General features: G+C 32.4%; 2 protein-coding genes across 2 annotated transcripts; one reads left to right on the forward strand and one right to left on the reverse strand.

Annotated features, from left to right (window-relative positions):
• Positions 1 to 573: 573 nt before the first annotated feature.
• On the forward strand, positions 574 to 2,887 carry LOC125063417 (acyl-CoA Delta(11) desaturase-like). Its single transcript, XM_047669846.1, has 4 exons — positions 574 to 652; positions 1,327 to 1,501; positions 2,037 to 2,198; positions 2,408 to 2,887. Exons 1-4 carry the CDS (start codon positions 574 to 576, stop codon positions 2,862 to 2,864), a joined length of 873 nt encoding a protein of 290 aa, XP_047525802.1. The 3' UTR covers positions 2,865 to 2,887.
• Positions 2,888 to 8,424: 5,537 nt separating this feature from the next.
• LOC125048491 (acyl-CoA Delta(11) desaturase-like) lies at positions 8,425 to 13,619 on the reverse strand. The gene is made up of 5 exons (XM_047647186.1): positions 13,555 to 13,619; positions 13,236 to 13,453; positions 9,514 to 9,688; positions 9,232 to 9,393; positions 8,425 to 8,926 (listed from the first exon to the last, which is right to left on the reverse strand). The coding sequence occupies exons 2-5, from the start codon at positions 13,447 to 13,449 to the stop codon at positions 8,482 to 8,484; spliced, it is 996 nt and encodes a 331-aa protein (XP_047503142.1). The 5' UTR covers positions 13,450 to 13,453; positions 13,555 to 13,619; the 3' UTR covers positions 8,425 to 8,481.
• Between the last annotated feature and the right edge of the window lie 986 nt (positions 13,620 to 14,605).

Genomic DNA, 14,605 nt, shown 5'->3' on the forward strand with positions numbered 1-14,605 from the left:
TGGCGACCAATTTCGGCCGAAGTTTTTTGAAATAAGAAGTCAAATTTTAATCTCAACGTTTTTGCTGGAAGCAATATTTTTTTAATTGTACTCCTCTGGCAATATGTCACTGGGTCTTGAACATTTAAATGAAACAAGCTGATTCGGCTTAGATGTCAACAAATGTAAATTAAATATGCAAATATGCCACAATGCTCTACGGAGTTGAAATTGGCTTTTTTTCTAGTGTGAGACGCAAGACTACCGATTTCGCGGGATTATCTAGTTTATCTTTTTCTACCAACACCTAATATAAATAAACAAACAATACCTGTATATAAATGATAAACTTGTAGGTATAGGAGCCTTATACTAATGAGTGGACTTCATTGAGGTACTTACTGAACTTTTTGTTTCATTAAATGATAAAATTTTATTGATAATAAAGTTTTATTTAAACGAAACTGTTGCAATGGAATACTTTTATATTACTAACAGAAAATTTTAAGGCATATTTTTTAGGTTTCTGTTAATAAAATATTTTACGACTTTTTGTTAACTAGTTTTTGATTTTTAAATATTTGTTCTAGAATTATGGCACCCAATACAAGCAAAGATGTCATCGATGTCGATTTTGTAGAGGCGGAAGAATCAAAATTGGAGAAATTGGTAGGTCCGCAGGCCGGGCCGTGGAAATATGAGATAATATATGGGCGTTTAGCTGTATTTGGATATTTTCACCTTGCGGCTTTGTATGGACTCTACCTCGCTTTGACTGCTGGTCCAGCATGGTCTACGATTATTTTTCGTACGTATTTTTATATTTAATTGTTGCTATACATACAAGGATACTATATACAAGGAGCGCTCAAAAAGTCTGAAATATACAAATATTTCTATACCTTTTTACAGACATTCACAAATAGTGGGGTGGGTGTAATATACAGTATTTATTTATACATAATTTTTTGGCTACTTTAATAAAACCACTTTTACCGCATATTGAAGTAGCCGAACAACATTTTTTTTAAATAAGAAGGTTTTTACCACATTTGGGAGTACAACTAGTTTAAAATCTATAACAGTATCTAACGATATGCCTTTATGCTATCAACTCATAGTAATTATAAGAATCAAATACTTTTTTTAACAATGGAAATTAATGAACAATTGAAAATAGTAGTTTAAGATTTTTTTGTTACCTACTATTAATGCAGCGAAGTGAAAATACGTCATAATATAATACTCTTTTTCAGTAACAGTATTAAATGCGAAACGCATCTACCATAATATATTTAATCATAAAGCATCAAGCATCATATAGGACCTAGTAGATTATTTTTTCAGATTCTCTCACATTAGTTATCGCATTTTTTGGTGTAAGTGCTGGAAATCATCGTCTCTGGTCCCACAAAGCATTTAAGGCCAAACTTCCCTTGCAAATTATACTGATCATTGCAAGTTCTTTAACATTCCAGTTTAGTGTTTTGAATTGGGTCAGAGATCACCGTTTACATCATAAGTAAGTTATATAATTACTTATTATCTAACTCAGATTTTTGAAGTTATACTTCTTTAGGCGCGTTATGAAAAATTGATGAGAGTGAAATTTTTCGATGCGCGCGCACCGTGACACAAAATTAACAGAATAAAGTTGCCCACGGAAGATGCTACGGCATTAGACATAATTTAAAAAAAAAACATTCGAATAATAATAGAATTTATGTTACACTTAATAATAAATATTTATTTATTTAATTTTTCAAATGTAAACTGAACTTTATTGACTATAATGACTCCTTTTCCAGTCTTTGATTATTTAATTGTAATTAATTATTTGCATGCAATCAAAAACTATTTTTAATAATGCCAAAGAAGTATAACTTCTTACGCGCGTACATAAGTACACGCACCCTTTGTTTGTTGCCAAACTATGTGTTTTTGTAACTTGTTTCTAAAATATTCACTACGTACTGACACTGAGTACAATAAAACGTTAAATACTTTGCGCTAAGTCTGAATTTTATCCTAAGTATTGTCAAGTGGTCTTTTGGCAGGTATACCGATACAGATGCAGATCCACACAATGCGGCTAGAGGGGTTTTCTTTTCACACCTAGGCTGGTTGCTCGTCAAGAAGCATCCGGAAGTAAAAAGACGTGGAAAATTTACTGACATGAGAGATGTCAACGCAAATCCAGTTTTGAGGTTTCAAAATAAGTAAGACATCTGTTCTGTTTTACTTTTTAAATATTACGGACATTACATTAAGTTAGCTTAGCAGCTAATAAGGATACCACATTCTCTTTTCACTGATCTTAACTTAATTATTTACTGACTAAACTTGATATCCTTGCTATTGCCTGACACAGAATAATCGTATAACTAAAACAAAAACAATACAGTACTTTAACAAATATTATTTGCAGGTGGACAATACCCTTTACTGGTAGTATATGTTTTATAATACCAACTTTGATACCTATGTACTTCTGGAACGAGGGGCTAAACGTGGCGTGGCATCTTAGTCTTCTCAGATTCGTTGCATCTCTCAACCAAGTATTTCTGATTAATAGTTACGCACATTCCGTAGGGACTAGGCCATATGACAAGGGCATATTACCTACTGATAATAGATCATTTAATGTTGCTGTCCTGGGGGATGGATTCCATAACTTTCATCATGCATTCCCCTGGGACTATAGGTCTGCAGAATTGGGGACTTTGTTTTTTATTCCAACTACTTGGTTAATCGAATTATTTGCTAAGATTGGATGGGCATACGATCTAAAGACTGCGTCACAATCTGTAATAGAAGGCAGGGCTCAACGAACGGGTGATGGTACCCGGGTTCAAAATAAGTCTGATTTAAACGTTAATTCCTAATAGTTTATTTAACTAATTATGCATATAACAATTATTTACGTCGTCCGTTATATCTATAAAGTTATGAAGTTGATTATGATATTATAACTTATCTATGATAACTGATTTGTAATAGTATTGTATCAACTCTTATAAATATAAAATAAAGTTAAAACTGGAGTTATCTTTTATCTTCCCACCTTATGACTATTTGAATCCAGATCCTAGATCGAGAGACTTCATTCTGATCCCCATAAAGCGACAATATGATATTACTATTGTAACCGTAATGATAAGGCAATCATTGGCGTAACAATAGGGTTGCAGGGCTGGCAAAATGCCACGGGCCCCGACCCAAGAGGGCCCCTGCCCATGAGATATTATGTTCTATGGATGAATAGCGTGGGGACTACAGACTATTCCCTCTCGCCTAAGACATGAGGCCTATGTCCATTAGTGGGATATATACGACGTGTATTCAGCGTACTCAATGTACGCTGAATATCTCGAAGTTTTATTAAAATTAAACTTACAACGTGACGATTTTTACTGATCATCAAAAGAATTTGCCACGGGCCCCAGATGGTATAGTTACGCCACTGACAGCAATAGTAATTAAGCCTCATTTATTCCTTGAAACAGATACAAAATATACACACACTTAATATAAACAAATCATAATATATTTCTAAGACCTCTAATATAATATAGGCCTACTGCAATTGGCTGTACTTATCTGTATTAAACATTTTTCTCCCAATATAATATGTTTTTAATTTAATGACAAAATGGTTATTCACACCTTTACATTTTAGCAAACCACGCAAATAAATAATATACATTTCTATTTTATTATGTTGCTATAATCGACGTCCCCAAGTGTATCTAATAATGAGTAATCTTCATAACATGAAGAAAAGAGAGTTTCAGATTTAGTCTAATCACCTATAGAAATAATAGTTTCTAAAGCTTACGATATAGTACGGGAGGTAGCAACGTTTTCGAGAAAGAATTTCAGGTCAGCTGATTTTGTGATATGTCTTCCTTCTTGCACTTCCGGTTAGAGTCTGGGCAATCTGGCTGGCGGTAGCGGTTGCGTTCATTAGTGCGCATCCTATCTGTCCAGGTAATAATCCTGGATTTTAAAAGCATTTTAAGAAGCGTAATTTTTAATTTTTCGTTTTTAAATACGTCTACCTGACATACTTTTTTTATTGCCAGACATTTTTCACGTTGCTAACTATGTGCCAGACGCGATTTTAAGTTTTATTTTTATAAAAATTTCAAAGCATTTTAGAATGTCTGTAATTTTAATATTATGTTATTTAAATATAAGGAAAACTGAAAATGAATTTGCCAGACATTAATTCGGTTGTTAAGTCTTGAATTAAAATGATAAAGTTTTGCAGTATGATGAAGCATTGCATTTTAAGAAGCGTAATTTTTGATTTTTCCTTTTTAAATACGTCTACCTGACATACTTTTTTTATTGCCAGACATTTTTCACGTTGCTAACTATGTGCCAGACGCGATTTTAAGTTTTATTTTTATAAACATTTCAAAGCATTTTAGAATGTCTGTAATTTTAATATTATGTTATTTAAATATAAGAAAAACTGAAAATGAATTTGCCAGACATTAATTCGATTGTTAAGTCTTGAATTAAAATGATAAAGTATTGCAGTATGATGAAGCATTGCATTTTAAAAAGCGTAATTTTTGATTTTTCCTTTTAAATTACGTCTACCTGGCATACTATTTTTATTGCCAGACATTTTTCCCATTGTTAACTATGTGCCAGACGCGATTTTAAGTTTTATTTTTATAAAAATTTCAAAGCATTTTAGAATGTCTGTAATTTTAATATTATGTTATTTAAATATAAGGAAAACTGAAAATGAATTTGCCAGACATTAATTCGATTGCTAAGCCTTGAATTAAAATGAAAAAGTATTGCAGTATAATGCTTGTAGTACGAGCATAAAAAGGAATATAAAATTAGATTAAAATTAATAATCAACACTTTATTTAAATTGTCTTAGTTACTAAATGTAAGTTATGAATAATTCATGCAACGTGAAAAATGTCTGGCAATAAAATAAGTATGTCAGGTAGACGTATTTAAAAAGGAAAAATCAAAAATTACGCTTCTTAAAATGCAATGCTTCATCATACTGCAATACTTTATCATTTTAATTCAAGACTTAACAATCGAATTAATGTCTGGCAAATTCATTTTCAGTTTTTCTTATATTTAAATAACATAATATTAAAATTACAGACATTCTAAAATGCTTTGAAATTTTTATAAAAATAAAACTTAAAATCGCGTCTGGCACATAGTTAGCAACGTGAAAAATGTCTGGCAATAAAAAAAGTATGTCAGGTAGACGTATTTAAAAAGGAAAAATCAAAAATTACGCTTCTTAAAATGCAATGCTTCATCATACTGCAAAACTTTATCATTTTAATTCAAGACTTAACAACCGAATTAATGTCTGGCAAATTCATTTTCAGTTTTCCTTATATTTAAATAACATAATATTAAAATTACAGACATTCTAAAATGCTTTGAAATTTTTATAAAAATAAAACTTAAAATCGCGTCTGGCACATAGTTAGCAACGTGAAAAATGTCTGGCAATAAAAAAAGTATGTCAGGTAGATGTATTTAAAAACGAAAAATTAAAAATTACGCTTCTTAAAATGCAATGCTTCATCATACTGCAAAACTTTATCATTTTAATTCAAGACTTAACAACCGAATTAATGTCTGGCAAATTCATTTTCAGTTTTCCTTATATTTAAATAACATAATATTAAAATTACAGACATTCTAAAATGCTTTGAAATTTTTATAAAAATAAAACTTAAAATCGCGTCTGGCACATAGTTAGCAACGTGAAAAATGTCTGGCAATAAAAAAAGTATGTCAGGTAGACGTATTTAAAAAGGAAAAATCAAAAATTACGCTTCTTAAAATGCAATGCTTCATCATACTGCAAAACTTTATCATTTTAATTCAAGACTTAACAACCGAATTAATGTCTGGCAAATTCATTTTCAGTTTTCCTTATATTTAAATAACATAATATTAAAATTACAGACATTCTAAAATGCTTTGAAATTTTCATAAAAATAAAACTTAAAATCGCGTCTGGCACATAGTTAGCAACGTGAAAAATGTCTGGCAATAAAAAAAGTATGTCAGGTAGACGTATTTAAAAAGGAAAAATCAAAAATTACGCTTCTTAAAATGCAATGCTTCATCATACTGCAAAACTTTATCATTTTAATTCAAGACTTAACAACCGAATTAATGTCTGGCAAATTCATTTTCAGTTTTTCTTATATTTAAATAACATAATATTAAAATTACAGACATTCTAAAATGCTTTGAAATTTTTATAAAAATAAAACTTAAAATCGCGTCTGGCACATAGTTAGCAACGTGAAAAATGTCTGGCAATAAAAAAAGTATGTCAGGTAGACGTATTTAAAAAGGAAAAATCAAAAATTACGCTTCTTAAAATGCTTTTAAAATCCAGGATTTTTACCTGGACAGATAGGATGCGCACTAATGAACGCAACCACTACCGCCAGCCAGATTGCCCAGACTCAAACCGGAAGTGCAAGAAGGAAGACATATCACAAAATCAGCTGACCTAAAATTCTTTTTTTTCAAACGTTGCTACCTCCCGTACTAATAAGTAGGTAGCCATCATACCGAAATGCTACCAGCGTTATTTATACTGTTGAAACTACTGCAGATTATAGTATTGTCTTTGATTGACATAACTTTTACTCATTTAAATAAAACACTATTTTGACCGGATTGAAGTTATGTATTATTATAAATTTCGTCACGGTCACCGTGACCACGCACGCTGTAAAGCACGCGAAACGTCGGATAAATTTAAAATTATGTTAAATAGTTGTAAATTTATAATAATACATAACTTCAATCCGGTCAAAATAGTGTTTTATTTAAATACTACAGATTAGTTATTGAAAGATTTTCGACTAAGATTTGGGTAGGATTTAAAATATGATCAGATCAACATGACGCTTAGCGCTAAGTCTCGATTCTAATAAGATTTAGAATGTGAATTCTTTGATGATATTATTAAAATTAACTTTTCCGATAATTTAATAATAATAATAAAGCCCGTTTAATTTCCAATCATGACAAATAAAGATAATAATATACAGCTTAGATTTTTAGCATTTTATTTATCTTGTTATCCGTCTTCAGTACTGTCGATCGGAACCCTTTTACGGGTAAAGGTCTCCTCCAGCTTTTTCCAACTGACTCTGTCCATGGCTTTCTTTCTTCATTCGTTTCCTATTACCGCTTCTATTTCTTCTATCCACCTTTTTATCGGGCGCCCCCATCTCCTTCTTCACCTTGGTCCATTTCATACAGCCTTGCGATTCTGTAACTCACTTTTCGAACTCACACAGCGGTTTTCGCATCGGCGGTCGCTCTCAAATCAGTCGTGAAGCAGTCATTTTATGATTTGGCATTCTGAAAAGGTGGGCTTGTAGTTTATTGTCTGCGGCCACTTCTGCTAGAATATTTGCCTTAACGTCATCTGTTACGGATTTGAAGTCGCTTTGGTCAATAGTGTTCCAATTGTTATTAAATCTTTTGAATAATTGTACATCAGGAGCAAGTGATTGATCCACTACAGCTGACAACATAATTTCCATTATGTGGTGACGACAAGCAAACCAAAGCATATTTTCATTCATTTTGCGCTCAAAAAGGACGAATACTCCACTCCTTAAGCCTGTATCTACAGCAGTAATGTCAAAACATTGTCAAACATTTTACATTATAGCTCAAATAACTTGACTTAATAGCTTCGTAGACAGCTGACGCACAAGCTTGGCTTGTTCCACATTCCAATTTTGGAACAGCGAGTAGTTGATAAACTCTATATCCTGATATCAAAATTGGTAGCCGTTCTTTAGTTTTGTGTCCAGTAATATCTTCTATAAGTTTACCGTCCCAATAGATTGTTAATGACGAATTAGGTTTAAACTCGCTTTTGAGCGACTCAACAGCTTTGCGATTTTTGATCCATTACCGACGCATAGTAGATCTATTGACATTAAATTCTGATGGACCACAGCCTGCACTTTTCAAAGTAGATGTCACGACCATAGTTGCTTGTCTGTCACTCATTTTAGAGACATCAAGACTGGAATCTAATTGACTGTTAATAATGTAAAACATATTTTATTTGTAAAAATTTTGACAGCTTTATACCTCTAAATCTTAACAAAAACAAAAAAACACGTATTTCATATTTAGAGGTATATAATCAAATGAGAAAGTGCCCCGAGGATAATTCAAAAGTCGAAAAATAAGGACCACCCTACTGTGTATATTTTGTAAATTTTAAGAGGAATATCTGAGGCTTAATTATTTTTAATATTATGTTGATTTTGACAAGCCAACACAATATTATTATTGCCTTATTATTACGGTCGCTTTATGGTATCATACCGCAGTCGCGCTGTCTAGAATCTGGATTTAAATAGTCATAAAGTGGGTAGATTAAAGAAAACTGCAAACTATATTTTTCATTTTATTTTTATACGAATTGATATGACAAACATTTTATTCCTATCAACTTACAGACTTATTTTGAACCCGGGTACCATCACCCGTTCTTTGAGCCTTGCCTTCAATTACATATTTGGACGCAGTCTTTAGATCGTATGCCCATCCAATCTTAGCAAATAAATCGATTATCCAGGTAGTCGGATTAAAAATCAAAGTCCCCAATTCTGAAACCCTATAATCCCAGGGGAATGCATGATGAAAGTTATGGAATCCTTCCCCCAGGACCAGAACATTAACTGATCCATTATTTGTGGGTAGAATATGCTTGTCGTATGGCCTAGTTCCTACGAAATGTGCAAAACTATTAACCAGAAATGTTTGGTGGAGAGATGAAACGTATCTTAGAAAACTAAGATGCCACGCCACGTTTAGTCCCTCGTTCCAGAAGTACATAGGTATCAAAGTTGGTATTATAAAACATATACTACCAATAAAGGGTACTGCCCATCTGAAAGTAATATTTTTTAATTGTTTTGTTATAAAGAAAAAACTTATAATAAATACATAACTTTAATCCGGAAAAAAAAAAGTTTTTTCTTTAAATGTGTAAAGGTCATATTATGTTTTGTTATAATTATTTACAATTTTTTTGTGTCAGGCAAAGATATCAGTTCAACGGAACCAAATATAACGGATCACTTTTAGAAAAAAAAAACGAAGTTATTGTCGGTGAAAAGAGAATTTGGTATCTTTACTAGCTGCTACTTAATATAATGTGCGTAATATTTAAAAAGTAGAACAGAACAGTCTTACTTCTTTTGAAACCTCAAAACTGGATTTGCGTTGACATCTCTCATGTCTGTAAACTTTCCACGTCTTTTTACTTCCGGATGCTTCTTGACGAGCAACCACCCTATGTGTGAAAAGAAAATACCTCTAGTCGCATTGTGTGGATCTGCATCTGTATCGGTATACCTGACAAAAGACCACTTTAAAAAAAAAAACAAGTTTAACAAACACATTATTTGGCTACATAAATACTGAGAGATCTTGCTTCGTGTCTGTCGTTTATTTGTGTCAACTAAAAGTAATTACCTGTGATGTAATCGGTGATCTCTGATCCAATTTAAAGCGCTATACTGGAATGTTAAAGAACTTGCAATGATCAGTATAATTTGCAAGGGAAGTTTGGCCTTATATGCTTTGTGTGACCAGAGACGATGACTTCCAGCATTTACACCAATAATTGCGAAGTTCAATGTGACAAAATCTGAAAAAAAAAAATAAACAAGGACCTATTGCTTCATGAATGCTTTATATAGTTCCTTCTAGTTCTAGTTGATATTGTTACTAAAAAGAGTATAATACAATATGTATTTACGCTTCGTTGCATTAAAATTAACAAGCCATGTAGTTCGCCGTCTTAAACTACTATTTTTAGTTGTTTATATCCCTTTTAAAATAGAAAAAAAGGATTTCATTCGATATCATATAGGCTTAGAGTTACTGTTAGGGGGCGTCCATAAATTACGTGAGGTGTTTTTTTTAATTTTCTGTAACTCCCTCCCCCCTGGTGAGATGTCGTGAGGTTTTATTCAACCCCCTCTCCCATTTCCCAATCTCACGTGAGATTTTTCAAAATGTAGGTTTCTTAAGTAAACGCGCTGGATTGTTATAGTAAAAAAAATTGCTTCGTGCTTTTTTTCAATCAGAAAAAAAAAATGCGTGATATTTGCCGAGACCCCCTCCCCCCCTTAAACACCTAACGTAATTTATGGACGCCCCCTTATTGATTTTTAACTAGTTGACCCCCAAATGAGGTAAAAACCTTCTTATTTAAAAAATTGTTGTTCGGCCTTTTGAATATACGGTAAGAGCGGACATTTTAAAATAGGCAAAATGGCCGAATAATAGCTTAATATTAGTCGCAAGTTTTATAGATGGGTTTTTGATTTAAAATCTCTATGTGCTAGCCGATCTTAAAACGTATTTTACAAACTATAAACCTAATTATTTCAGAATTTCTGAGAGCTCCTTATGTAGCAAGTATGAAATATAATAATAGTAGGAGAGGTGGCACCAATTTTTGGGCAGGTATTTGAGGCAAGCTGAAAACTTGTCACATACCTCTCCTATTATATTCCAACACGGAATTGCAGACCTGGCTGGTGAGCAGCGGGGCTAAATCAACCCCTACATTTTTAAAAATATTATTTTTTTTTCCCCAAAAATATATTTGAGGCAATACGCAATTTATATATGTTGCAGTTTAATACTTAATAAATACGAAAAAAAATAAGCCAGACAATTTAATCGGGGCTTTAACATTACCAGACGCGTGCAAATATTTTTTCAAAAAATTATAAAAAATGTTTTTGAGGCAGCTTGAAATTTTAATGGAGTGTTATTTATAACTATAAAATAAAATTCCCAAAAAGACAGATCATTTCGGTAGGGCTTTCTACCCGCCAGGCGATCAAACAAATAATGGATGGGTACGGGCCTGTACTACTATAGACAAGCTGTAGTGTGAGAGAGAGCGCATATCGACAGCTGTCTTCGTTCTGGCTTGCCGCGTTACTATTGGCTCTAGTGAGGCCACGTGACATACAATAACCCATGAGGTTTCTAGTTAGAATTTCGGAGTCGTTACTTTCAGTCGTATTATTCTACTAATGGTATTATTACACTATTTAAAACTCAAATAATTAGAAAATGTCTAGTGAAAAGTTAGTTTGAGTTATTTGTAAAAAAAAATGATGCTAAAGTGATTGCTTTTGTGGAGAAAACTCTCAAAAAAAGTCAGGAGGTGTTAAATATCCGTAAACATCATAGGTTAAAATATAATCATATTGTTTTGCCAGTGATTCCTAACCTTTCAGATGGTTATCACACAAGTTGTTATAAGAATTTTATAGCTTTGATGAAAATGATTTGACGTTAGAACAGACTATCAATGCAGATGCTGGGAGACGATTGACTGGTGTAATTCATTTCACAAATTCTATTTCTGCTCGTCAGCGATGGTGCAAAAGCCATGAGATTAGATCTACAATAATATCTCATACCTACGAGTTTACTGGTTTACGAAAACATACAGATGTAACAGCGGATCTACAGAGTTATAATATTAGAAGAGACTCAAAACACCTTGAATCATTTGTAGATGCTTTTTCAAAGTTCATAAACCCTTTCGATGCAAGCTTCGACAAGCTACAACTCTTTAATATTTCCAGCGGAAAAGCAGCTACACAAGCAGTGCAAGATTATTTACTTAATATTGAAGAGAATGGCACAAAATTACGTGAACAATTTATTTCCGAATGTGCTATATATAATTAAAACAACATCTTTTAAGAACGCAATATATAACAAGCATTTGGAGAAATGCATATTTACGATTCCCCAGTTCTTTGACACCTAATAGAAACGGATGGACACTTAATGAGGATACGCTAGATTTTCACTGGTTTGACGGAGAGTGTATGCCGCAATTAGTATTCGACGCTGTTGTTCACGAGGAAAATAAAAATAACGATGATGAAAATCATACTACAGGTGAGAATAAATGGTTTATTTTTAATAACTGCTGCATTCAAATTTCTGTGATTAATTAAAAAAATAAATATCTATTTCTTTTCGCAGATGATGAAGAGGTTGCCGAATCTGATACAGATGAATCCGAAGATTCAAGTAGTTCTGATGAAGATTCTGATCCACAGACGAAAAATGATAATTTATATCTGACGTGAAACGAATTTAATTTATTTCTAATTTTTTTATACTTAAATAATTGAAACACTGAAGAAATATTATATATTTTTATAAATCTAGTTTTGCGATTTTATATTTTAATCATTGGTTTTTTTAATACGTAACCCTTATTAATTTTAAGATGAAAAAGGTTTTAAATTTCCGTATAAATTTTGACTTGCAATAATGTCAGAGAAACAATTTTTAGTTTTGAATGTAGGGGCAACAGTATGAATTCTGTACAGATTTTTTTTTTTTTAATTCTCTTCAAAAAATAAATATTTTTACGGAAATATCAAATATTTAACAATTCATTACGTTTAAATTCGCATTAAAATTGGCAAAATGGCTAATTTTTTAAGATAAAAAAGAAATCACAAAAATATCTCCCTTTAACGTCCATAAATCAATACAATCACTTTTATGCAAAATGTATTTAGTACAAATTCAGAAAATTTTATATTTTTTTACTCCGAAATTCTAACTAGAAACCTCATGGGTTATTGTAAGTCACGTGGCCTCGCTAGAGCCAATAGTAACGCGGCAAGCAAGAACGAAGACAGCTGTCGATATGCGCTCTCTCTCACACTACAGCTTGTCTATAGTAGTACAGGCCCGTACCCATCCATTATTTGTTTGATCGCCTGGCAGGTAGAAAGCCCTACCGAAATGATCTGTCTTTTTGGGAATTTTATTTTATAGTTATAAATAACACTCCATTAAAATTTCAAGCTGCCTCAAAAACATTTTTTATAATTTTTTGAAAAAATATTTGCACGCGTCTGGTAATGTTAAAGCCCCGATTAAATTGTCTGGCTTATTTTTTTTCGTATTTATTAAGTATTACACTGCAACATATATAAATTGCGTATTGCCTCAAATATATTTTTGGGAAAAAAAAATTAATATTTTCAAAAATGTAGGGGTTGATTTAGCCCCGCTACTCACCAGCCAGGTCTGCAATTCCGTGTTGGAATATAATAGGAGAGGTATGTGACAAGTTTTCAGCTTGCCTCAAATACCTGCCCAAAAATTGGTGCCAGCTCTCGGACCATAATACGTACGAAAAATAATCGTAGACCATGCTGGACCAGCAGTGAAAGCGAGGTAGAGTCCATACAAAGCCGCAAGGTGAAAATATCCAAATACAGCTAAATTTCCATATACTATCTCATGTTTCCACGGCCCGGCCTGCGGACCCACCAATTTCTCCAATTTTGATTCTTCCGCATCCTTAAAATCGACATCGATGACATCTTTGCTAGAATAGGGTGCCATAAGTCTAAAACAAAGATTAAAATATTCAAAAATTTAGTAAACAAAAATATCAAGAAGTCGAAAAATAACACTTTAAATAAAACTTTATTATAAATTAAACTTTACCTTTAATAAAACAAACTACGTTTGTGGAGTCTACTCTTTAGTACAACGTTCCTATAACTAAAGACTTTAAAAACTTCCTCTATTTTGCGCATCAAAGTCATTATATAGGCATAGTACTTACAGTTTGTTTATCTTTATCAGGTATTGATATAGAAACTAGCTAAGCCCGCGACTTTGCAATTGACTATGAAATTCATAGCCTTTCTCGTGCTCTCGGTTTTAGTTGAATAGGAGTCTGAGGGTGAGATTCAGAAACGAGACTTATGAATGAAAAAATGCAAAGTAAGACTCATTCGTCAAAATCCAATATATTCAGCACTGAGCTAACTCTAAATCGTAAGGTCAGTCTTATTAATTATCTATTACTTATAGCCCAGTCAGTCGGGTTAGCATTTGACCGTCAATTCGAAGTCATTTTATTGAGTCTCCACACTAGAAAAAAATACAATCTCTTCTCCGTAGAGCATCCATCAGCAAACTGATGAGTGATTATAGTGGATCTACATTTGACATCAGAAGTCGAATGGGCTTCATCATTCGTTTATATTATTTTGCAGACCCATTGATATTGCGGGACGAGTACAATTTTATATATCGCTTCTAGGAAAAAGAACATAGAGATCAAAAGGGTTGCTCCTATTACAAAAAACTTTTTTACACATAATAAAGCTCTAACTAAAAGAAACTTTTATATGAAATAATTACTAAAAATATTGTGAGCTTAAACATCCTTAAAAATGTAATATAGATGATTGCATGAACGCCAATTAAGTCCTTATAATCCGGTCAAATTAGACTAAAAAATAGGGGTAAGGTTACAATAATTCGCACTTGGCTGAATATTGGTAGGATTGTTCAATACACTATTATAAAGGAAATGTGAAAAGTCCTCATCGATCCGACACGTGCAAAAAAATTTACTCCGGGTCAAAGATCACAAAAATGGGTTTTTCGCGATTTTCAGCAAAATGGTAAGTTTTATCATAAAATTAGTTTAGACAAAAATTGTAGATCAGATAATTATCTATAAAAAATGGCGAAATACTTTTGT

Source organism: Pieris napi, chromosome 3 (genome assembly GCF_905475465.1).
Source record: "Pieris napi chromosome 3, ilPieNapi1.2, whole genome shotgun sequence".
Lineage (NCBI taxonomy): Eukaryota > Metazoa > Arthropoda > Insecta > Lepidoptera > Pieridae > Pieris > Pieris napi.